The sequence below is a fragment of the Calonectris borealis genome, chromosome 6, assembly GCF_964195595.1.
Source record: "Calonectris borealis chromosome 6, bCalBor7.hap1.2, whole genome shotgun sequence".
NCBI classification, from domain to species: domain Eukaryota; kingdom Metazoa; phylum Chordata; class Aves; order Procellariiformes; family Procellariidae; genus Calonectris; species Calonectris borealis.
The window spans coordinates 11,294,243-11,310,447 of NC_134317.1; the positions used below are offsets into that span (position 1 = coordinate 11,294,243).

General features: G+C 53.3%; 2 protein-coding genes across 2 annotated transcripts in view; both read right to left on the bottom strand.

Annotated features, from left to right (window-relative positions):
- The window catches only part of PARP9 (poly(ADP-ribose) polymerase family member 9), a 542,373-nt gene that overhangs the window by 164,204 nt on the left and 361,964 nt on the right, over window positions 1–16,205 (bottom strand). The window lies entirely within an intron of this gene.
- LOC142083840 (TGF-beta receptor type-2-like) overlaps window positions 1–16,205 on the bottom strand; it is a 33,902-nt gene that overhangs the window by 2,214 nt on the left and 15,483 nt on the right. Inside the window, exons 2-6 of the mRNA XM_075153886.1 lie at window positions 12,412–12,562; window positions 8,210–8,412; window positions 3,813–4,621; window positions 3,555–3,696; window positions 2,179–2,306 (exon numbers count right to left, since the gene is read on the bottom strand). Coding sequence (XP_075009987.1) covers window positions 2,179–2,306; window positions 3,555–3,696; window positions 3,813–4,621; window positions 8,210–8,412; window positions 12,412–12,562 — 1,433 coding nt within the window. The remainder of the gene's footprint in view (window positions 1–2,178; window positions 2,307–3,554; window positions 3,697–3,812; window positions 4,622–8,209; window positions 8,413–12,411; window positions 12,563–16,205) is intronic.

Genomic DNA, 16,205 nt, shown 5'->3' on the forward strand with positions numbered 1-16,205 from the left:
GCTTAAGGTGTTTATAAGTTTTCTGGGAAACTTTGGGGATAAATTTCTTCAATGCGCCTTATTGTGCAGCCTTGCAAACAGTTGCCTGGGAGCTGCTGATGGGCAGCACACTGAGTGAATCAGCTCTGGCAGGGAAATTAATGCTTATGTCTCCTGAAAATCTTAAAACATGGTCAACAATGTCGGTCTTTGCTTGACTGAGAGTGATCCTGATGGTTGAAACGTGGAAGTAGCATTTGGAGCTCTGCATCAAACTTATTTTCATTGGTGGGAACGTCTATGGGTGCTTCCCATTCAGGTGAGCAATTTGTCACCCTTTCTTGGTGTCACCCAACGCTTCCTCCGGCAGGAAGCCGTTGACCCCAGGAGTGGCACAAGCCGGTGGCTTTCTGCTGCTTCCCAGCAGATGGTGCTGCCCTATGCTGCGTCCTGGAGAGGCCGGTTGGAAAATGCCCGGAAAATCCTGTAAAGCCAGGCTTGTAAGGAGATGTTTATTAGATCAGCTAAGATTAGTCGGAGGCAAACTTTCAGGAACACAACGTGGCTTTTCTCTTCCTCTTCCCCAGTGAATATCAGGTGGTCTAATAAAAGTTACTGCCTATAAGCCTTGCTCTGTTTATGTGCTAGACCGACCCGACTACAGCAACGTTATTTCTCGGAGGTGACTGCAGCCAGCCCTTCAGCTCAGCACGCAGCGCAGTTATGGGCAGGCTCTATCAGAGTGTGATTTTTGACAACCCAAGCCTCTCTGTATTTTTCCTGTGGTTTCAAAGTTTATCAGAGACCCTGGGAGGTGAATGTCTGCGGTGAATACTCAAAGGCTTCAAATATGTAGCAGTGACGACTGAAGTTCCAGTATTTGCCTTCATCAAGGAAGAAGGCTGGGTGAACTTCAGAAATGGACTTGACGACTGATAAACTCGCTGATGGTCCAGCAGAAACCACAGATTCATTTGATGCTGTTTGCAGCTTTGGTCAGTCAGGTCGGTTGTGAGTCTTTGGACAAACACGGTTTTGAGGGGAGATATTGTAGGGAACACATGGCCTTCTAAGATCAGGAAATTATCTTTCCTCTTGAAAAGCCTGGCTTTATGTGCCATCCAGGCAGGGTGGAAGCAGTAGCAGTGTGTTTTATGGGTGGATACTGCAAAATGATGCACTGAGCACTGCAAGGCTCTGTGAGCCAGCGGGCTCAATGTTTCAGCTTGTTTTTCAGATGAACTGAATTGTTGATCAGCAGATGGTGTTTTTCCACAAGACACGTGAAATTTAAGAAGTACCAAAGTCAGGTAAGATTTAAAAATCTCGGTCGGCGGGCCTTGTGTCCTCAGTGCATGGAAGAAAGTACTGGGCCTGGGGGAGAGAGGACCGTGTCAGGGCCGGGAGGTAGCTGTGCTTCTGGAGCTGGTTGGTCTGGGTGTGCTTGGGGATGGTTTCAACAGACCACATCTCATCATTGCTGAAGTATTTCTATCCTGGAGCGCTGGGTGATGCTTTCTGTGCTGAAACGCTGTGCTTTCAGACCCTCTGAGCTGAAGGCTGGTGAAAGACTTCGCTTCGCTGCTCTCAGTTTCACGTGTGTTTCCCGATTGTTTCACTCGAGGGAGGTGCTTCCCATTTTGGCTTTCCTTGCAGAAGTCCTCCTCCTCACATGCCAAGTCCTGACCTCTCATGTTAGAGGTAATTTTGAGCTTGAAACCTCCACAACCATGCGGGCAGGAGGCTGGATGCACCTCCCTCCCCTCTGTCCCTGCTGTGAGATGGCCGGGTGCGAGGGACTGTGTTTCCTGAGCTAGAGGTTTCTGGATACGGTGGTTATGGGAGAAATGGGGTAGACTCAGTAACTTACAGTTTTGTGAGAATAGCTTGCACTAAAATGCTCCAATTTGCTGTTATCTGCAAGATAACCGAATACCATCACTTGGCATTCCTAACGCTTCCTGATCATGGCTACTGATCAATAAATTTTGCAGTACCCCTGGCTGGTGGCTTTTCTACCCCAGGGAAATGGGTCTAGTGGGGCTTATGTGGGCTCAGCCAGCCAAGAAGGAGCTGGACGTAGGGCCCAGGAGTTCTGCCCTTTTTTGCTTTGATTACAGCTTTAATACTTTTGCAGGTGGGTTAGTGAGGTGGGAGAATGTGGGTTGCTCTTTTCTGAATCAGCTACTCCCAGCTTACCTGATGTACCAGCCAGCTGCTGGGGATCTCGGGGCGTCCTCTGCCATGCAGCACGATGTCCCTCATGGTATCCACGCAGGGCTGCTCCTGGACTTTTGACCCAAAAGGCAGCTCATAATTCTTTACCTCTGCAAGGAAGCAACAGCAGCATTACAGGATGTTTTTCATGCATTCACTGCTTTGCTTTGGTATGGTCCATCGGATGAGAATAAATCTGTTTTTATCAGTCTGCAAAAATAAATGGATCTGGAAACACATCTGTTAGAAATCTGAACACAGAAACGTAGTGCTGGGTTTTCATGTAGAGGTTGTTTTCAGAGACAGGACCGAGGAACCATCTGAGCACCTTCTGAACCCGAGAGATGCACTACAAGGGCTTGTTCTGTCTTTGGATGAGACGTATTTTGAGCAGGTAAAATGTGTTGCACTGGTGAGAGATGGGAGAGGCGACTACGGTACCAGCATCCAGATTCCTGCTGTGGGAAGCGATCGAGTTAGAGGAGAAATGGCCCTTGCAGAAGAGCAGCCCCATGTCATGGGAGGCCAAGGAGAAACTCCCTGTTGCAGAGGTGAGAGGCCACCCTGGTTTTTGCCAGCTCCTGCCCGGATGCAAATGCAAGTGAAATATGAGTGGGGAAGGATGGCCCGGGACGCTGGCTCGGGAGCGAAGGATGCACGGGGCATCTGAGCCAGGCCAGGCTCTTCTGCCGCCGAGCGTGGGGCACGTGGGGCAGTTGGGGCAGCTTTCTTGCCGAGGGTTGGAGCTTCTTGCAGCTCCGTGGGCTTGTATTGCAAGTAGGTGGGAGAGGGAAGGAACCGGAGAGAGCTAAAAAGGGAAGAGAGGGGAGCAGGCAGGGGCTAACAGCAGGGCAGTTAATTAAATGTTTTGCTACACGCAATTTCGGATGCCAGGATGTGGCTCTGGGAAGTGAGGGGGGGACGTGGCTCTGTCAGAGGCTGGAGTTTGCGAGTCCCCGTTGCAACATAAACTCTCTGGTGGTGTCAGGGAAAAAAAGTGCTTGTGGCCAGGGAGGGGGAGGCAGCTTCGGCTCTTCCTGCTTGGTTTGCTCTGCGTCGCCAGCACTGACTCGGATGTGACTTGGCGGCTGGCCGGCTTTGAGCGGGGGCTGGACCAGATGACCCCCTGGGCTCCCGTCCTGCTCCTCGGCCACGGAGCCGGCCCCCTCGAGCCGCGGCACACGAGGCAGGCAGCCATGGGGGAGGATCTGCCACCAGCTCTTAGCAGCCCTGCAGAGACCCGAGCCACCCCAAATCAGGTCCCGCACCATCGGCGGGGATGTGGGAGTGAGCCACGTTCCCGTATGGGGAGGAAGGGAGTGAAAAGGCATGTGGCAACCCCTGTATGATGCTCCTACCTCCTACCACTTCACATCTGGAGGCCATTTCCCACAAAACGAGGGCCATGGAGTAGACGTCCATCTGCTTGAAAGACTCCAGGTCTTCCAGGTTCACCCTGGACTCCAGGACCTCTGGGGCCATGTACCTAGCGGTGCCCACCTGCCCGCAAAGAGGAGAGAGGTGTTAGCAGGGGTGGGCGAGGACTGTGGCCGCAGGGCAACCAGGGGTGGCTTGCAAAGGGTCCCCACCGGATAGAGCCGGTGGGTCATACTTGCCTGCCCGCTGTTGGCAAAGTCGTCCACCGTCAGGGAAGGGTCGAGGCGTATGGCGATGCCGAAGTCGCAGAGCACACACTCCTGCTCGTTCTTCACCAGGACGTTGGTGCTTTTGATGTCCCGGTGGGCGATGGGGATTTTCGGCCTGCCGCAGGCGGTGTAGTCGCTGTGGAGGTGGGCCACCCCGCTCACCAGGGAGCCCGCCATCTTCTGCAGGTCCATCCAGCTCAGGATGTGGCGGGAGAGGTAGTCCTTGAGGTTGCCCCGGCTGTGGTAGGCGGTGATGAGCCAGTACTCCCGGCGGGGCCCCGCGCCCCGGTCCTCGGCGGTGAGGAACCGCAGGACGCTGTCGTGCTTGAGGCTGGCGTCGGTGAAGATCTGGCTCTCGTTCTTCCAGGAGGAGTATTCCTCGCAGGGGAAGATCTTCACGGCCACCGTCTCGTACTGCCCCGAGCGGCTGTGGCTCAGCTTGGCCCTCCACACCTCCGCGAACTGCCCTTTGCCCACCATCTCGTCCAGCTCGATGGGGAGCAGCTCGGCGGGGCGGCTGCTGGCGCAGGGGGGGCTGGCGCCGGCCGGGCTCTCGTCCATCAGCACGGACAACTTCTCCTCCCGCTCGGCGGACCTCCCCGGCTCCGACAGCGCCGGGGGCTGCCCCGTCTTCCCGCCCCACGCCTTGGCTCTCTTGCGGCGCTTCTGCGTGCGGCAGAGGTAAAATATCACCGTGATCATCACCGCCACCAGCAGCGGGGGCAGGAGGCTGATGGCGGCCACCGGGATGACCTCTTTGCTCTGCAGCATGGAGTAGCCTGCGGGGAGGAAAGCAAAGGCGAGGGCGCTGCCGCCGCGGGTCTGCAACAGCTCGTTTTCATCACGCAGAGGAGGAAAATATGCGAAGCCGTTAATGAAGCGCAGCCCTTTGCGGGCCCGCGACGCACGCCGCGTACAAACGCCATCCCGGCAAAGAACCCAGATGTAGGCAGTCGTTAAGGGAGCTGCGCGGTTTAGGTCTCAAATTTAGCTCCGTTTATCAAGTGAGGGTTCGGGACGCCGGCCTGGGTTAACTGGGCCGGGCGGTGCGGCGTGTGAGACCCTGCCCCTGCCGCCAAAACGGCTTGGCTGCCCTTCGGCGGCTCCCACGCTTGCGCTCACGGCGAGGGGAGCCGGGGTGGAAATAACAGTGATAAAGCCGAGGCAAGGCTCGAACAGAGCAAAACTCTGAGGGGGTTTGGGGCTGGGGCTTTGCCGGACCCCTGCGGCGCACGGAGAGCCAGGAGGGATGCTGGGGGGAGGGTGGGCAGCGTGCAGGACCACCGAGCCCCGGGGAGCACCGGGATGCTTTGCACAATAATTAGCGTTAAAGGAACGTCGTTTCAGTGCTGGCCGCCAGTGTTGGCATCTCCTTCCTCGCCGCGTTACAACACCGACCCCCGTCAACCAAGCAGGCACGGCCGCTTTTGTTTTATTTCTTTTAAACCCCTGTCAGCCTTCAGATCATCGGGGAGGGAGCACACAAAAAGCCCTAACCCTCGCACAATGTATAATTGTCTGATGCTTTGATGTTCGCGATTCCTGGAATAAACATGCTGACTTCAGTAGAGATATTCAAGTAAAATCTTACTCAGAGGTTTTTCTGCCAAGTATAATAACCCAAGGGAAGAGGGATAAGAATCATTCCATAAGCAAAACTCTCGCTGCTTGACCTCAGTGTGTGCAGATCATAATTCAGGTTCTGGAAAAACAGAGCGTTTAGCTATTTTCCTTGGCAAATTTCAAAAAAATGTGCTGCAGCTAATTTCTGCGAGGCTGTGAAAGCGTTTCTAAAATAGGCATCAGGTTCAAACCACAAGATCAACCTAAACTGATATAAATCAATAACTAACTCAGGAATATGTTTATTTTGGAAAGCGTCAGGCCTGGATATCACCTACTGCTTTAATGGATTTACCCGATGCTTAAGATCCCATCTTCGAAACTCTGAAGGAAGAGAAGATATTTTTAAGGGAGTTACGTGGACGAGTCCGGAAAAGGGGAAGTTAACACAGCTTCAGCAAATTCCTTCGTGAGGATGCCCCTTCCTGATGGATACGGAGGGGTTGCAGCATGGCTTGGACCTCTTCTACGGAGAGCAGATGGAGCTGCTCTGGCGATAACCGCGGGTCTGTAAACCCACGCCTTGTCGAGCATCGCTGCGTGGGTCCTTCCATCCCTGCTGAGGGGAGACGGACCTCCGGGGCCAGGCTCAGCCAGCAGAGGGGTGGAGAGGACTCTGCATGCTCAACCCTACCCAGCACCTTCCCAAGGGGGCCCCTCACTACAAGAAGGACATTGAGGTGCTGGAGCGTGTCCAGAGGAGGGCAACGAAGGTGGTGAAGGGTCTGGAGCACAAGTCTTATGAGGAGCGGCTGAGGGAACTGGGGTTGTTTAGCCTGGAGAAGAGGAGGCTGAGGGGAGACCTTATCATGCTCTACAACTACCTGAAAGGAGGTTGTAGCGAGGTGGGTGTTGGTCTCTTCTCCCAAGTAACCAGCGACAGGACGAGAGGAAATGGCCCCAAGTTGCGCCAAGGGAGGTTTAGATTGGACATTAGGAGAAATTTCTTTACTGAAAGAGTGGTCAGGCCTTGGAACAGGCTGCCCAGGGAAGTGGTGGAGTCACCATCCCTGGAAGTATTTAAAAGACGTGTAGATGAGGTGCTTAGGGACATGGTTTAGTGGGCGTGGTGGTGTTGGGTTGACGGTTGGACTCGATGATCTTAGAGGTCTTTTCCAACCTTAATGATTCTGTGATTCTATGATTCTAAGGTGTCCACTGGGCTCCTGCTTGCACGGCTTTAGGAAACGATGCCTCTGCGTGTTCGTTAGGGTGGTCTCTGACCAATGACGGGGTCCCCTGCAGCCCCGGTGCTAGGGCAGTGCCACCCAGCAGCCCAAACCAGGGCTTAAGGCATCAAGAAATGGGAAAAAATCTGCCTGCTTTAGCAGCCGGAGAAGTGCTCATCTGTATTAGATATTTCTCTGCTCAGCAGTTGTCCATACCATTGAAGATGACCATAAGTTAATGTTTAAAATGCAAATGATCCCTTAAAGCAGAAGAAAAGGATGTAAACAATGGGGTCTCTGAGTCTGGGGCTTACCAAGCTGGTCCCACAAACCAAATCAAGGAGGAGACAATTGTTTAAGGCCCACACTGCTCTCGCTCTGACTTTCAGCACTTTACGTGCCGGCTGGCAGGAGGAGGCTGTTTGTGGAAGCCTTCGGTGGGGGCGGCATTTCCAATGAGCCCGTTGTCGTTTTTGTGTGAAATTACATATCCCAGCATCGGCTTTGGGGTTTGACTATCTCTCCTCACTCCCGGGAGTGTGTACCTGTTATGTTTGGCTCGGGAAGCAGCAAAGAACTGCCAAATCTAGTTAGCATCATTTGCCTTCGTTAAAAGTGGCTTCGTTTGTTCTAAGAATTTGCATTTTATGTGATTTTTTTTTTTTTTTTCTTTTGCGGGAGAAGCTGTGCCGCTGACTTGCAGGTTATGCTTAGGCTCATTTTCAGCATTTCGTTGCTCTGTAATTATGGAAAATCGGAGGCGTTTCACTTTGCTTTTGTTACGGGTCAGATTCTTGATGGGCACTTGGATAAACCTGGTCCATTTGGAGTTAGGGAGGTTTGGACAAGCCCCCAAAGGCTCGGGATCTAGCTGGAAGCGTTTCCAAAGTATGCGACCCTCCCGAGGTATAAAAACGAGCTGCCTCTTAGTTTTCCCTCCTGCGGATTTACAGCTCCTGTTGGATCTCCAGCCATCTGCAGAAGCATCTGCAGGCGTGCCGAGCTGCGCTCACGTGCGTGTACAGCACTGGGGTGGCCCTGGCCGTCCCTGCCCGGGGGAAATGCCGCTGCAGACATCCCCAGGAGAGCGGCAGGGGAGCCCCCGCCGCGTGCCGAGCCCCGCGACCGGCACCACCACCTTTTTGGGTTGCAGCCATGGTGGACGCCAGCGGTTCCCGTGGGTGTGCCGGGGCAGGATTTGCTCCGGCGCGATTTATTTAAAGCTTTCAGAGCATTGACTCACGCTGGGTTACATCAGCTTCTGGGTTCCCCGGTTGATTCGCCCTGCGCTGAAGGGCACGGCCTACCGAGAGATTTTACGGTAGATTTTCCATCGCCTGATGTTTCCAGACCAAGGCTGGAGGCATTTCTGGGAGGGATGGTTTAGCCACAGACAAAATACTGGGCTCAGTAACGGGGTACAAATTTTACCTAGCTTTTATATAGGGAGGTCAAAGATGATGCTGAAAGAGCTCCTTCTGGCATTGCATCTCCTACTCTGTTGGACATATGAGTTATTTGTCATTAGCGTTGGGTGCTTCTCCCCCCATAAATAACATTAACAGAAGTACTCACCATTGGTGTGGTTTTCAAAGATAAGTTTATCGTTGCACTCCTGCTCATCCACGCAGCCGCAGATGTAGATGGTCCCGTCCTCGCTGGGCTGATGGGTCATGACGCAGCGCGAGGTGTTGTAGTTGGGGACCATGAGGTTTTCGATGGGGCGGTGGGGGTTGTGGCAGAGCGTGCTGATCCTGATGCTCTCGTTGTCCTGTCTCCTGCACGTGCCAAATGAACCGACAAAGCGTTAGTCTAGCGGCTCAGCTTTCATGTCACCTGCATGTCATCTTAAACTTGGTTTTAAGATCATTCATTTTCAGCCGTGTAGGGAATGACTTATTTGCAGCGGCTCTGGTATAATTCTAATTATATGTGCTTTGGAGGGGCTTTGTTAAAGTCCTTTATCTCTTCCAAATGGTGAAAAGAGAAATGTTTAGCACATGCCAATAGTAGGATGTGGGCCAGAGACTCCGCTTGTTTCCAGTAGATAATATACCAGTTCATAATCACACCTTGGATCAGGTAGTGCCAACCCTAAAGCTGAGTGCCCTGCGTGGGATTTGGGGCAAAATGCCTCCTTTACCAATACCAGCTGCTAGGCCAGCGGGTTTGGGGGCTGTATGGTCCCAAGGAAACCCTCCAAAATGAGGGTCCCACCTCATCTGTCACCTCTGCTGCAATACAAGTCATAACATCTCTGCCTCAGGAGGGGCCAGGGTCTCTGCTGCCCAAATTTCACCTGTGCAGGAGAGAGGCGGGGGACGAGGGTGCCGAAACGCCTGCTCGCCAGCCACCGCTTGGCTCGCGCTTCCCTCCGGCTCCTCTCAACCCATGCGTGCAGGTGGAGCCCGTAAGCGCCTTCTCATCCCCCGGGCTCCTCTGGGCTAATTGCTGGTTGTTGCGCCCTGTCCTTGCACAACCATTTGCTCCTGCCTCCGGCGACCTGCGGAGCAGAGCCCTTCAGTCGCTGGTCGGGGCTATTTCTAGAATCGGCTTGACCTTTGGAGCTGCTAAATTATAACGTGAAGGTGATACGACTCCCGCACCATGGGGCTGTGTCTGTGTTTATACCACGGCTTCAGACACCGAGCAACTACGAATGAAACCTGCTGTGTTGCCCGGTGTGTCCCGGTCCTTACCGGGTCTGGGACAGAGGAGCGCCGGGGCTCGGCACAGCCAGGGATGCGATGGCAAATAAGCCCTAGCTCTTCCTTATTTCCATTTAGATAATTAAGAGGAAGGTAAAAGCATAATTTCTTGGCATTTCTACAGAATTTGTTCTTTGTTTCAAAAAGAAAACAGACCTGCTTTTTTCTTTTTCTTTTTTTTAATCGCTGCGTTTTTCTCCAGCTCCGTGTAACAAGCCCGTGTCAGAGATGGTCATAACATCAGCCAGGGGAGACCAAGACGTCCCTCCCACCGGCTGAGAGACAGGAGCTGGGGGGGTGAAGACTTCCCAAGAGATTTTTCTCTTTCTGGAGCAAAGATGCAAAACATCCCAGTGCCTGTGTTGCGCTTAACTTGCGCACAAGGGTTCAGCAAGTGCAGTGAGAAGAGGTGAAACATTTCAAGGCCTATTACCAAAAGGTCTCATTCATGAAACTCCAGTTAACTCACTGAAATATGGCTCGTAGCACCAGTTCTAGCTCCTTGGAGCTTTTTTAACCACCAATGCTCAGTAGCCAGGTTAGGTCCTTCTCATGTGCCACATTTTTTGCTCAGCAACACCTAGATCGGGCTGCCATTAAAGCCGTGGAAATGTGTCACATGTAGAGCAAAAGGATGGATTTGGCTCTGGTTGTCGTCCGACTCCTCAAGCACAGGGTGCTTGTTTTGCTGGAAAACTCCAGCTCTCCCAGTGGATCCGAGCAGCATTGGCTCAACATGAGGGAGCTCGGCAAGAGGGTCCAGCACAGCGGCGTCCCGGCGCGTGGGAGCTCCCTTCTTTTGGTGCGCGGTGAAGTCATCCTTGTTGGACCCATGGCTTCATCTCCACCCGCTGTCTACCAAGCTGGGTGAGGGAAGAGGTTTGGGGAGCAAACAGTGGAGATCCTCAAAAACTGGGGTGCCCAGGTGGATCTGGAAAGGGCAAGCATGGGTTATGTGCCTTTGTGGGGCAGATGGTGGCAGCTGAAGGGAGCTGGAGCTTGGAGATGGGATTAGGAGGCAGCTGTTGGTGTTGCGATGGAGCCTCTTGCCCTCGGAGAGCCAGAGCAGAGCTAACGCAGGCCGCTGGCACGGCACGTGAGACGTGCCGGGCAGCTCGGGGCCAGACGGCTCCTGCCCTGCCGGCACCACCGGAAAAATGCAACCTGGGACACGGCCCTTCTCCTACTGGGAGGATCAGCGCCTGCCCTTGTAGAGCCAGTGGGTAATTAAGAGCTAATTAAGAGCTAAGAGCAGAGCACCAGGGTTGGACCCTTGTTTCCGGAGCCTTCCCCAGAGGAGGCAGGATAACCCGGCACCGGTCGGGTTTAGAGGGCAGCCCCGGGCCAAGGACGAGCGGCGGGGGGTGGCCGGCCCCCGCGCGGGTTACGGGCGTCTGGCGAGCGCTGCAGCCACTCCTGGGGGCGTTGAAGGAAATTACCACCGTTAACAACTTTTCCAGGGACAGCCTCTGCTTCCCGACCTAGCGGTGCAAAGCGGGAGGGTGAAGGTATGGAGAGGTTTCACGATGCCCTCGGGGTCCGCTGGGAAGTCAGAAATAAAAGCGGAGGGAAGAACCCAAATTTGTCATCGTCTTCCTAGGACAGGGCATGGAAAGTCCCCCGGCCTCAGTGCTCCCTTTGTTTTCTTGGGGTTCCCAGGTAACTTGTCAGAGGAGCTTCCAGCTGAAGAGTCCCAGGACGGTGGATCCCTCCCCCGTGGGCTGCCCAGGCTGGGCACGCTGGAGGACGTGAGCACGTTGCTCATGAGCATGGGGCCAAAGCTGCTGCTGTCGCTGTGATACCCACCCAGGACAAGTTCGGATGATGCAAATATGCCTTTGCAAGTGAGCAACGGGCGGCGAGGCTGGCTGGGAGGTGAGCCCTGCCTGCAGTGATCTCAATCTCAGGATGGGTCTTAGGACGGGGTGGGAGATGCTGGGAGGAGGCTGCGGGGCTGGCAGGTTATTTGTGACCCCGCAGCTGCCTCACCCCATCCGATACGCGGTGCGAGGTGCAGCCCCGTCCCATGCCATGGGATTGCTTTTATGCTGCAGGGGTCTTGCTTTTTCTTGTACATATAGGCTGTCAACGGGAAAACCCAGCGAGATGCTGGATTGCCTATCCCGGATTTAAGGTGGCTTCTCCATGAGTGTATAGGGGAATTTGGGGCAGGGGGTGGATTTTCTTTGTTTGTTTGGGTTTCTTGTTGGTTTTGTGTTTTGGTTTTTTTTAAGTCCATAATGCAACAATTATGTTGAGGCAAACTCCTACTGAAAGCGGGGCGTACAGCATTCACGCTAATTAGCAGGTTGAGATAAAGCCTAGTGATAAGTGCTTGGCTGGCTTTCACTTTGGCAGCCAAATTAAAAGGGAAAGAGGAGAAAATCACTCTGGGCAGACCCAAAATGGATGTTTTTTTAGTTTTGCTCATGGGGACCAAAAAAGCTGGGGGAGGCACTCTTCCGGGCAAATGATGCGGCGTATGCTTGGCCTGAAGTGCAAGATTGCGTTTCCCTTCCAGGCAGCATCTCCAGGAGAAGCAGAAAAGGGCTTTTCCCAGGAGATGGGAAGGAGGTGGGTTAAACCCAGCAGGTTAAACCCCAGTTCAGTACCAGGTCAGATGTCCACGTGCTGGATGGGGACAGACCTCGGCTGCGCCCCTGCACGTGAACCAGGGTTTCACCAGCCTGATGCAGGAGGACATCACGGGTTTGGGGGGCAAGGCTGCTGGTGTTGCCCAGTGGGTTCAGCCTGTAAAGCTAAATTGAGGGGTTTATGGGGTTTTCAGGTCCCGCAGCAAACTTGCCACACTTTGTGTCGGGCACTTAAATGCTTAATTTATCTAGAAAATAAACTGGTACTAATTATAGGGCAGACCAAATAATTTTTTACTGCGAATTGTAATTTTGATTATAATGGAGTCAAAGGGAGAGGAAAAGAAAGTCCTGAATTATTTTAACAGGTGATAATTCAAGTGCAGGGGTAGATACATGTGCGTTCCCATGAGCTGCCGCCCCACGAACCCCTTTTTCCCCTGCGTCCCCCCTTGACGAGGGGATTGCCGCTTACCATATGGCCACGCAAATCTCGTAGGGGTCCTCGCAGTAGGAGTTGAGGTTGCAGTTGCTGTAACACACCTTCTCCTCGCAGGCCGGCAGCGTGGAGTCGCACCACTTGCACAGGTTGGTCTTCAGGCTGCGGCGGGCGCCGGCACTGCAGGCTGTGGGGCAGAGAGGTGGTGGAAGGTGAGCGTGGCCGTGCTTGCCCGGAGTGGGGAAAAATAACCACCATTTTCACCACCAGTGGAGAAGGAGCCCGAATTGTCCCTATTTCTACATGCATTTGTTTATAGCTTTCATTTTGCTCCATTGCTTGGTCAAGTGTGCTTTACGTTATGCCGAAGCCTAGAGGAGATGGAGGGATGCCGGCGGTGCGGAGGCAGGTCCCGCCGGACGAGAGGTTTGCAGAGCCTGGGAAGCCGCAAAGAACCGCGTTTTCCCCCCGCGTTTCCCATACCATTTATCATCAAGGGGAAGTTTACTTTTTCCTCTACAACCTAGGCTCAAAGCGCCATCTCCCCTCACCCTGAGTGCACGCAGTGTCCGAAAAAGGACACCTCCGGGTCTCTGTGTGCCTGAAGACTTTATTTATTCCCCTCCCTGGGGGGAGAGAGGTGCTGGGGAGGGATGCTCGGCCAGGCTGGGGCAGCTCCCTCCTCTCCTGCTGCCTCCTCATCCTCCCTCTGCCCGTTCAATGAGCCCAAGCTGGGGAGTGGGTTTGCCACCCGCTCCCCGAGCATCTGTGGTTTTGGTAATAAAGGATGGGCTGAGACTTGCCGAGCTCTGGCGCGACAGGGGCTGCTCCTGCCCCGGCTCCGCTGCCCGCTCTGCCCCGGCCCAGCGTGAGATGCTCTCCTGCCCCTGGAGCGCCGGATCCGGCCGCAGCAGCAGGAATAACTGCTGCCCATGTGGAGCTGCTCTGCCTGTATCTCACAGGCATAAAATTATCTCTATTTTTATACAAAGGGTGAACGAGCTATGCTCGGTTAAGGGATAAATCCCAGCTAAATTTAAACTTCCTGTTTTAAGGCTGCTAAACATCTTTTTTAAATTTTATTTTAAAAAAAGACACGAAGTGGCTTATGTAGAAATAGATATTTATAAATTTTTACTTAAATAAATACACTCAAGAGCGTACAGGTAGGAACCTGAACTACAGCAGCTAATTTTTTGAAGGTTTGGGTCATCCGTGCTTCTCCGGCTGCCGCTTCCCCGAGCCGCCCGGCAGCGCTGGGTGCTCCCAGCCCCTCTGAAAAGGGCAGTCGTGGCTCACTGTGCTGCCACAGCCATCACAGGGGTTCTCCATCACCAGCTCTTAGTTCGAACAAGAAACAAACTGCAAAATCCCCAACTGTGGCTCGGAAAGCCTCAGCCCCTGCAAGCAGAGCCCTGCTGATACAGGAGCACCCTGGGTCTGTGGGCAACCTGCAGGACCTCCTGCATTCTTGGTGGTCACATCTGCAGCCTGCCATGGCCAACGGCCGAGCCCACGGTCCCTTTCCTTTTTAACGCGTATACTGTCCCAACAACAAAAAGGAATTTTTAACTTCTCTGCTTCCCAAATCCGGGGTGCGCAGCCGGCTCCAACGGCATCTTGCGTGCCTGCTCCGCTTCCCTCGCCAGCCCAGACCCCCCTCCACGAGACAGCCGTAAAAGAGCTGCTGGAAAGCTCCCACACAAAAATAAACCATTTACAAGCTCCCGTGGTCTCGTACGTAGGGCCAAGGTTAGCGGCGGAGGGGAAACCTGGCTGCAGAAGAGAAGCCTGTTGCATCTGACGGCTAGGAGGAGGAAATTTCGGTTTAAATGACCCATGCGAGGCTTAAAACGCGGCTCAGCAGGAATCGTTTTGTGCGAGGTGGCGGGGAAGCCAGGAGTAGAGCGGGTGAGGATGCTGCCCACAACCTCTCACTCAGCATCCCCCCTGTCCATCAGGCTGCTCTGGGCCTGGCTGAGGCACCTGGGGATTTTGTGGGTGCCCTCAACAGACCCAACGCCCTGCATCCTTCCAAGGGTTAGCTACTGAAATGGTGACTTCAGCTGGGATTTGAAGCACTCGCCGTCAGCGCGAGCCGCCCTCGCCTCTCCGCCTCGCTCCGCCGGGGCAGGACTCACAGGATGCTGGGCAAAACTCCTCTCAAGGACAAGAGTTTTGGGGGTGGATGAGAAAAAAGCATTTGCGGGGGGCTCTAGATCTACGCTCTACAAACTCCATCGGGAGCAGAGAATTGAAGGTAAATTGGTTTCTCCCCCAAGCCCCAGCCCCACCACACCCAGGGCTGTGCTCTGGTGGTGTCGATCCCATATTTGTGCTTCCACCCCCTCAGCTCAACCCATCCACGCCCTGGCTCGGGCTGTGCTCGCAGCTCGTGCAGGACCGCGGGCTCAGCACCATCATCCTGAGGATATCTGGGGGCCCTGCGGAGGAAAAGCAAAGGGACAAATCCAGGTTGTAGATGTCGCTGATGCAGAAGAGCAATGGGGTTTGTAATTTATGTATTTATACCCACCGGGTATGTTATTTACTTATTTATATCAAGGGTTTGCTTGAGGTCTCACAGCAAAACGTCAGCCCCGGCAGTTTTGTACTGGCGCGCATGGTGGGGATCTTGACTTGGCAGTCGTTTGCACTGCGGAGCGGAGAAGCCAGGGCAGAAGAAAGAGTTAAATATGGAAACGAGATCCAGAAATATAGCCGTAACCGGACAAAATTCTTTGGAGACAAATTGTTCTAAACTATCTCAGGCTGCGATTCTGTTATCTGCTCTGCAAGAAAGGTCAGAGCAGGAATATCTCTTTTTTTCCCCCTCCTTCTTCTCCTAGGAAGCTAAAAAGAAGAGCACAAAGCCCACTGCAAATTTCTTCAGAACTTTGTGTCCTTGAACCATTAGCTCGTAGGTACAATTTAACTGCCACATCACTCATCTTGGCCCTGATTAGACCCAGATGAACACTTTCAATATTAATACTCGGATGATTTAATAAAGCTGCACGAGCAGTAAAAGTAACAATACACTTCCATAAAGGGGTTCCAGATGTTGCCAAGGCAAATGCTAAACATCAAAATACAAACTTCAAAAAAATAAAAAAGGCAAAAAAAAGCTGGATAAGCAAAACTTGGAACAAACTATAAACTAATTAAATGTGGGTTGAGTTTTCCAAAAATAAATTGAAGCCATAAGGATGTGATGTGAGCCAATAAATAGTACAGTTAGTCAAAGTTATTGTGGAACGACAGTTGGAAAGATGGTTTGAAGTCACCGATAGGTGGGCTCACAGTGAGCTTGGCTTCCTATCAATAGGAGGGCTTGTTCTCTTGTGCATGAGAACGGGATCAAGTCTTCTGGTATCTATAACGGGGACCCCAGAGAGCTTACTGAGAGAATACGAGCCGATTTTCAAGAAGAGGAATAAAGGAAAAAACTACGCCAAAAGTGCCTGAGTCTCTCCTGCAAGAGCAGCAGGGGTGATACCACCACCCAAGGACATCGGGATACTTTTTCATGTGTGTTGGGGCAGCCCTCCAGCCTGTGGCTGCCCACAGGGCATCCACGCTCTCCGCTTGGCCACCTGCGAGGCCCACTGAAGCACCACCGCCGTAGTCAATAACCCATCCTCGTCCCCCATAAGAGAGTCATCTAAAACAGCTCTCCAAGAGAATTTCATACCAGTCCCGTCGCTGCAGCCACGGAAGCAGTCAGCTCCCAACAGACGAGCTTTTTGCTCGCTTGCCAGGTGCTCAGCTGCCAACGGTGACTGCAGCTGTAAGAACCCAGTGGGATAAATCGGGCTCTAATTAGCTCA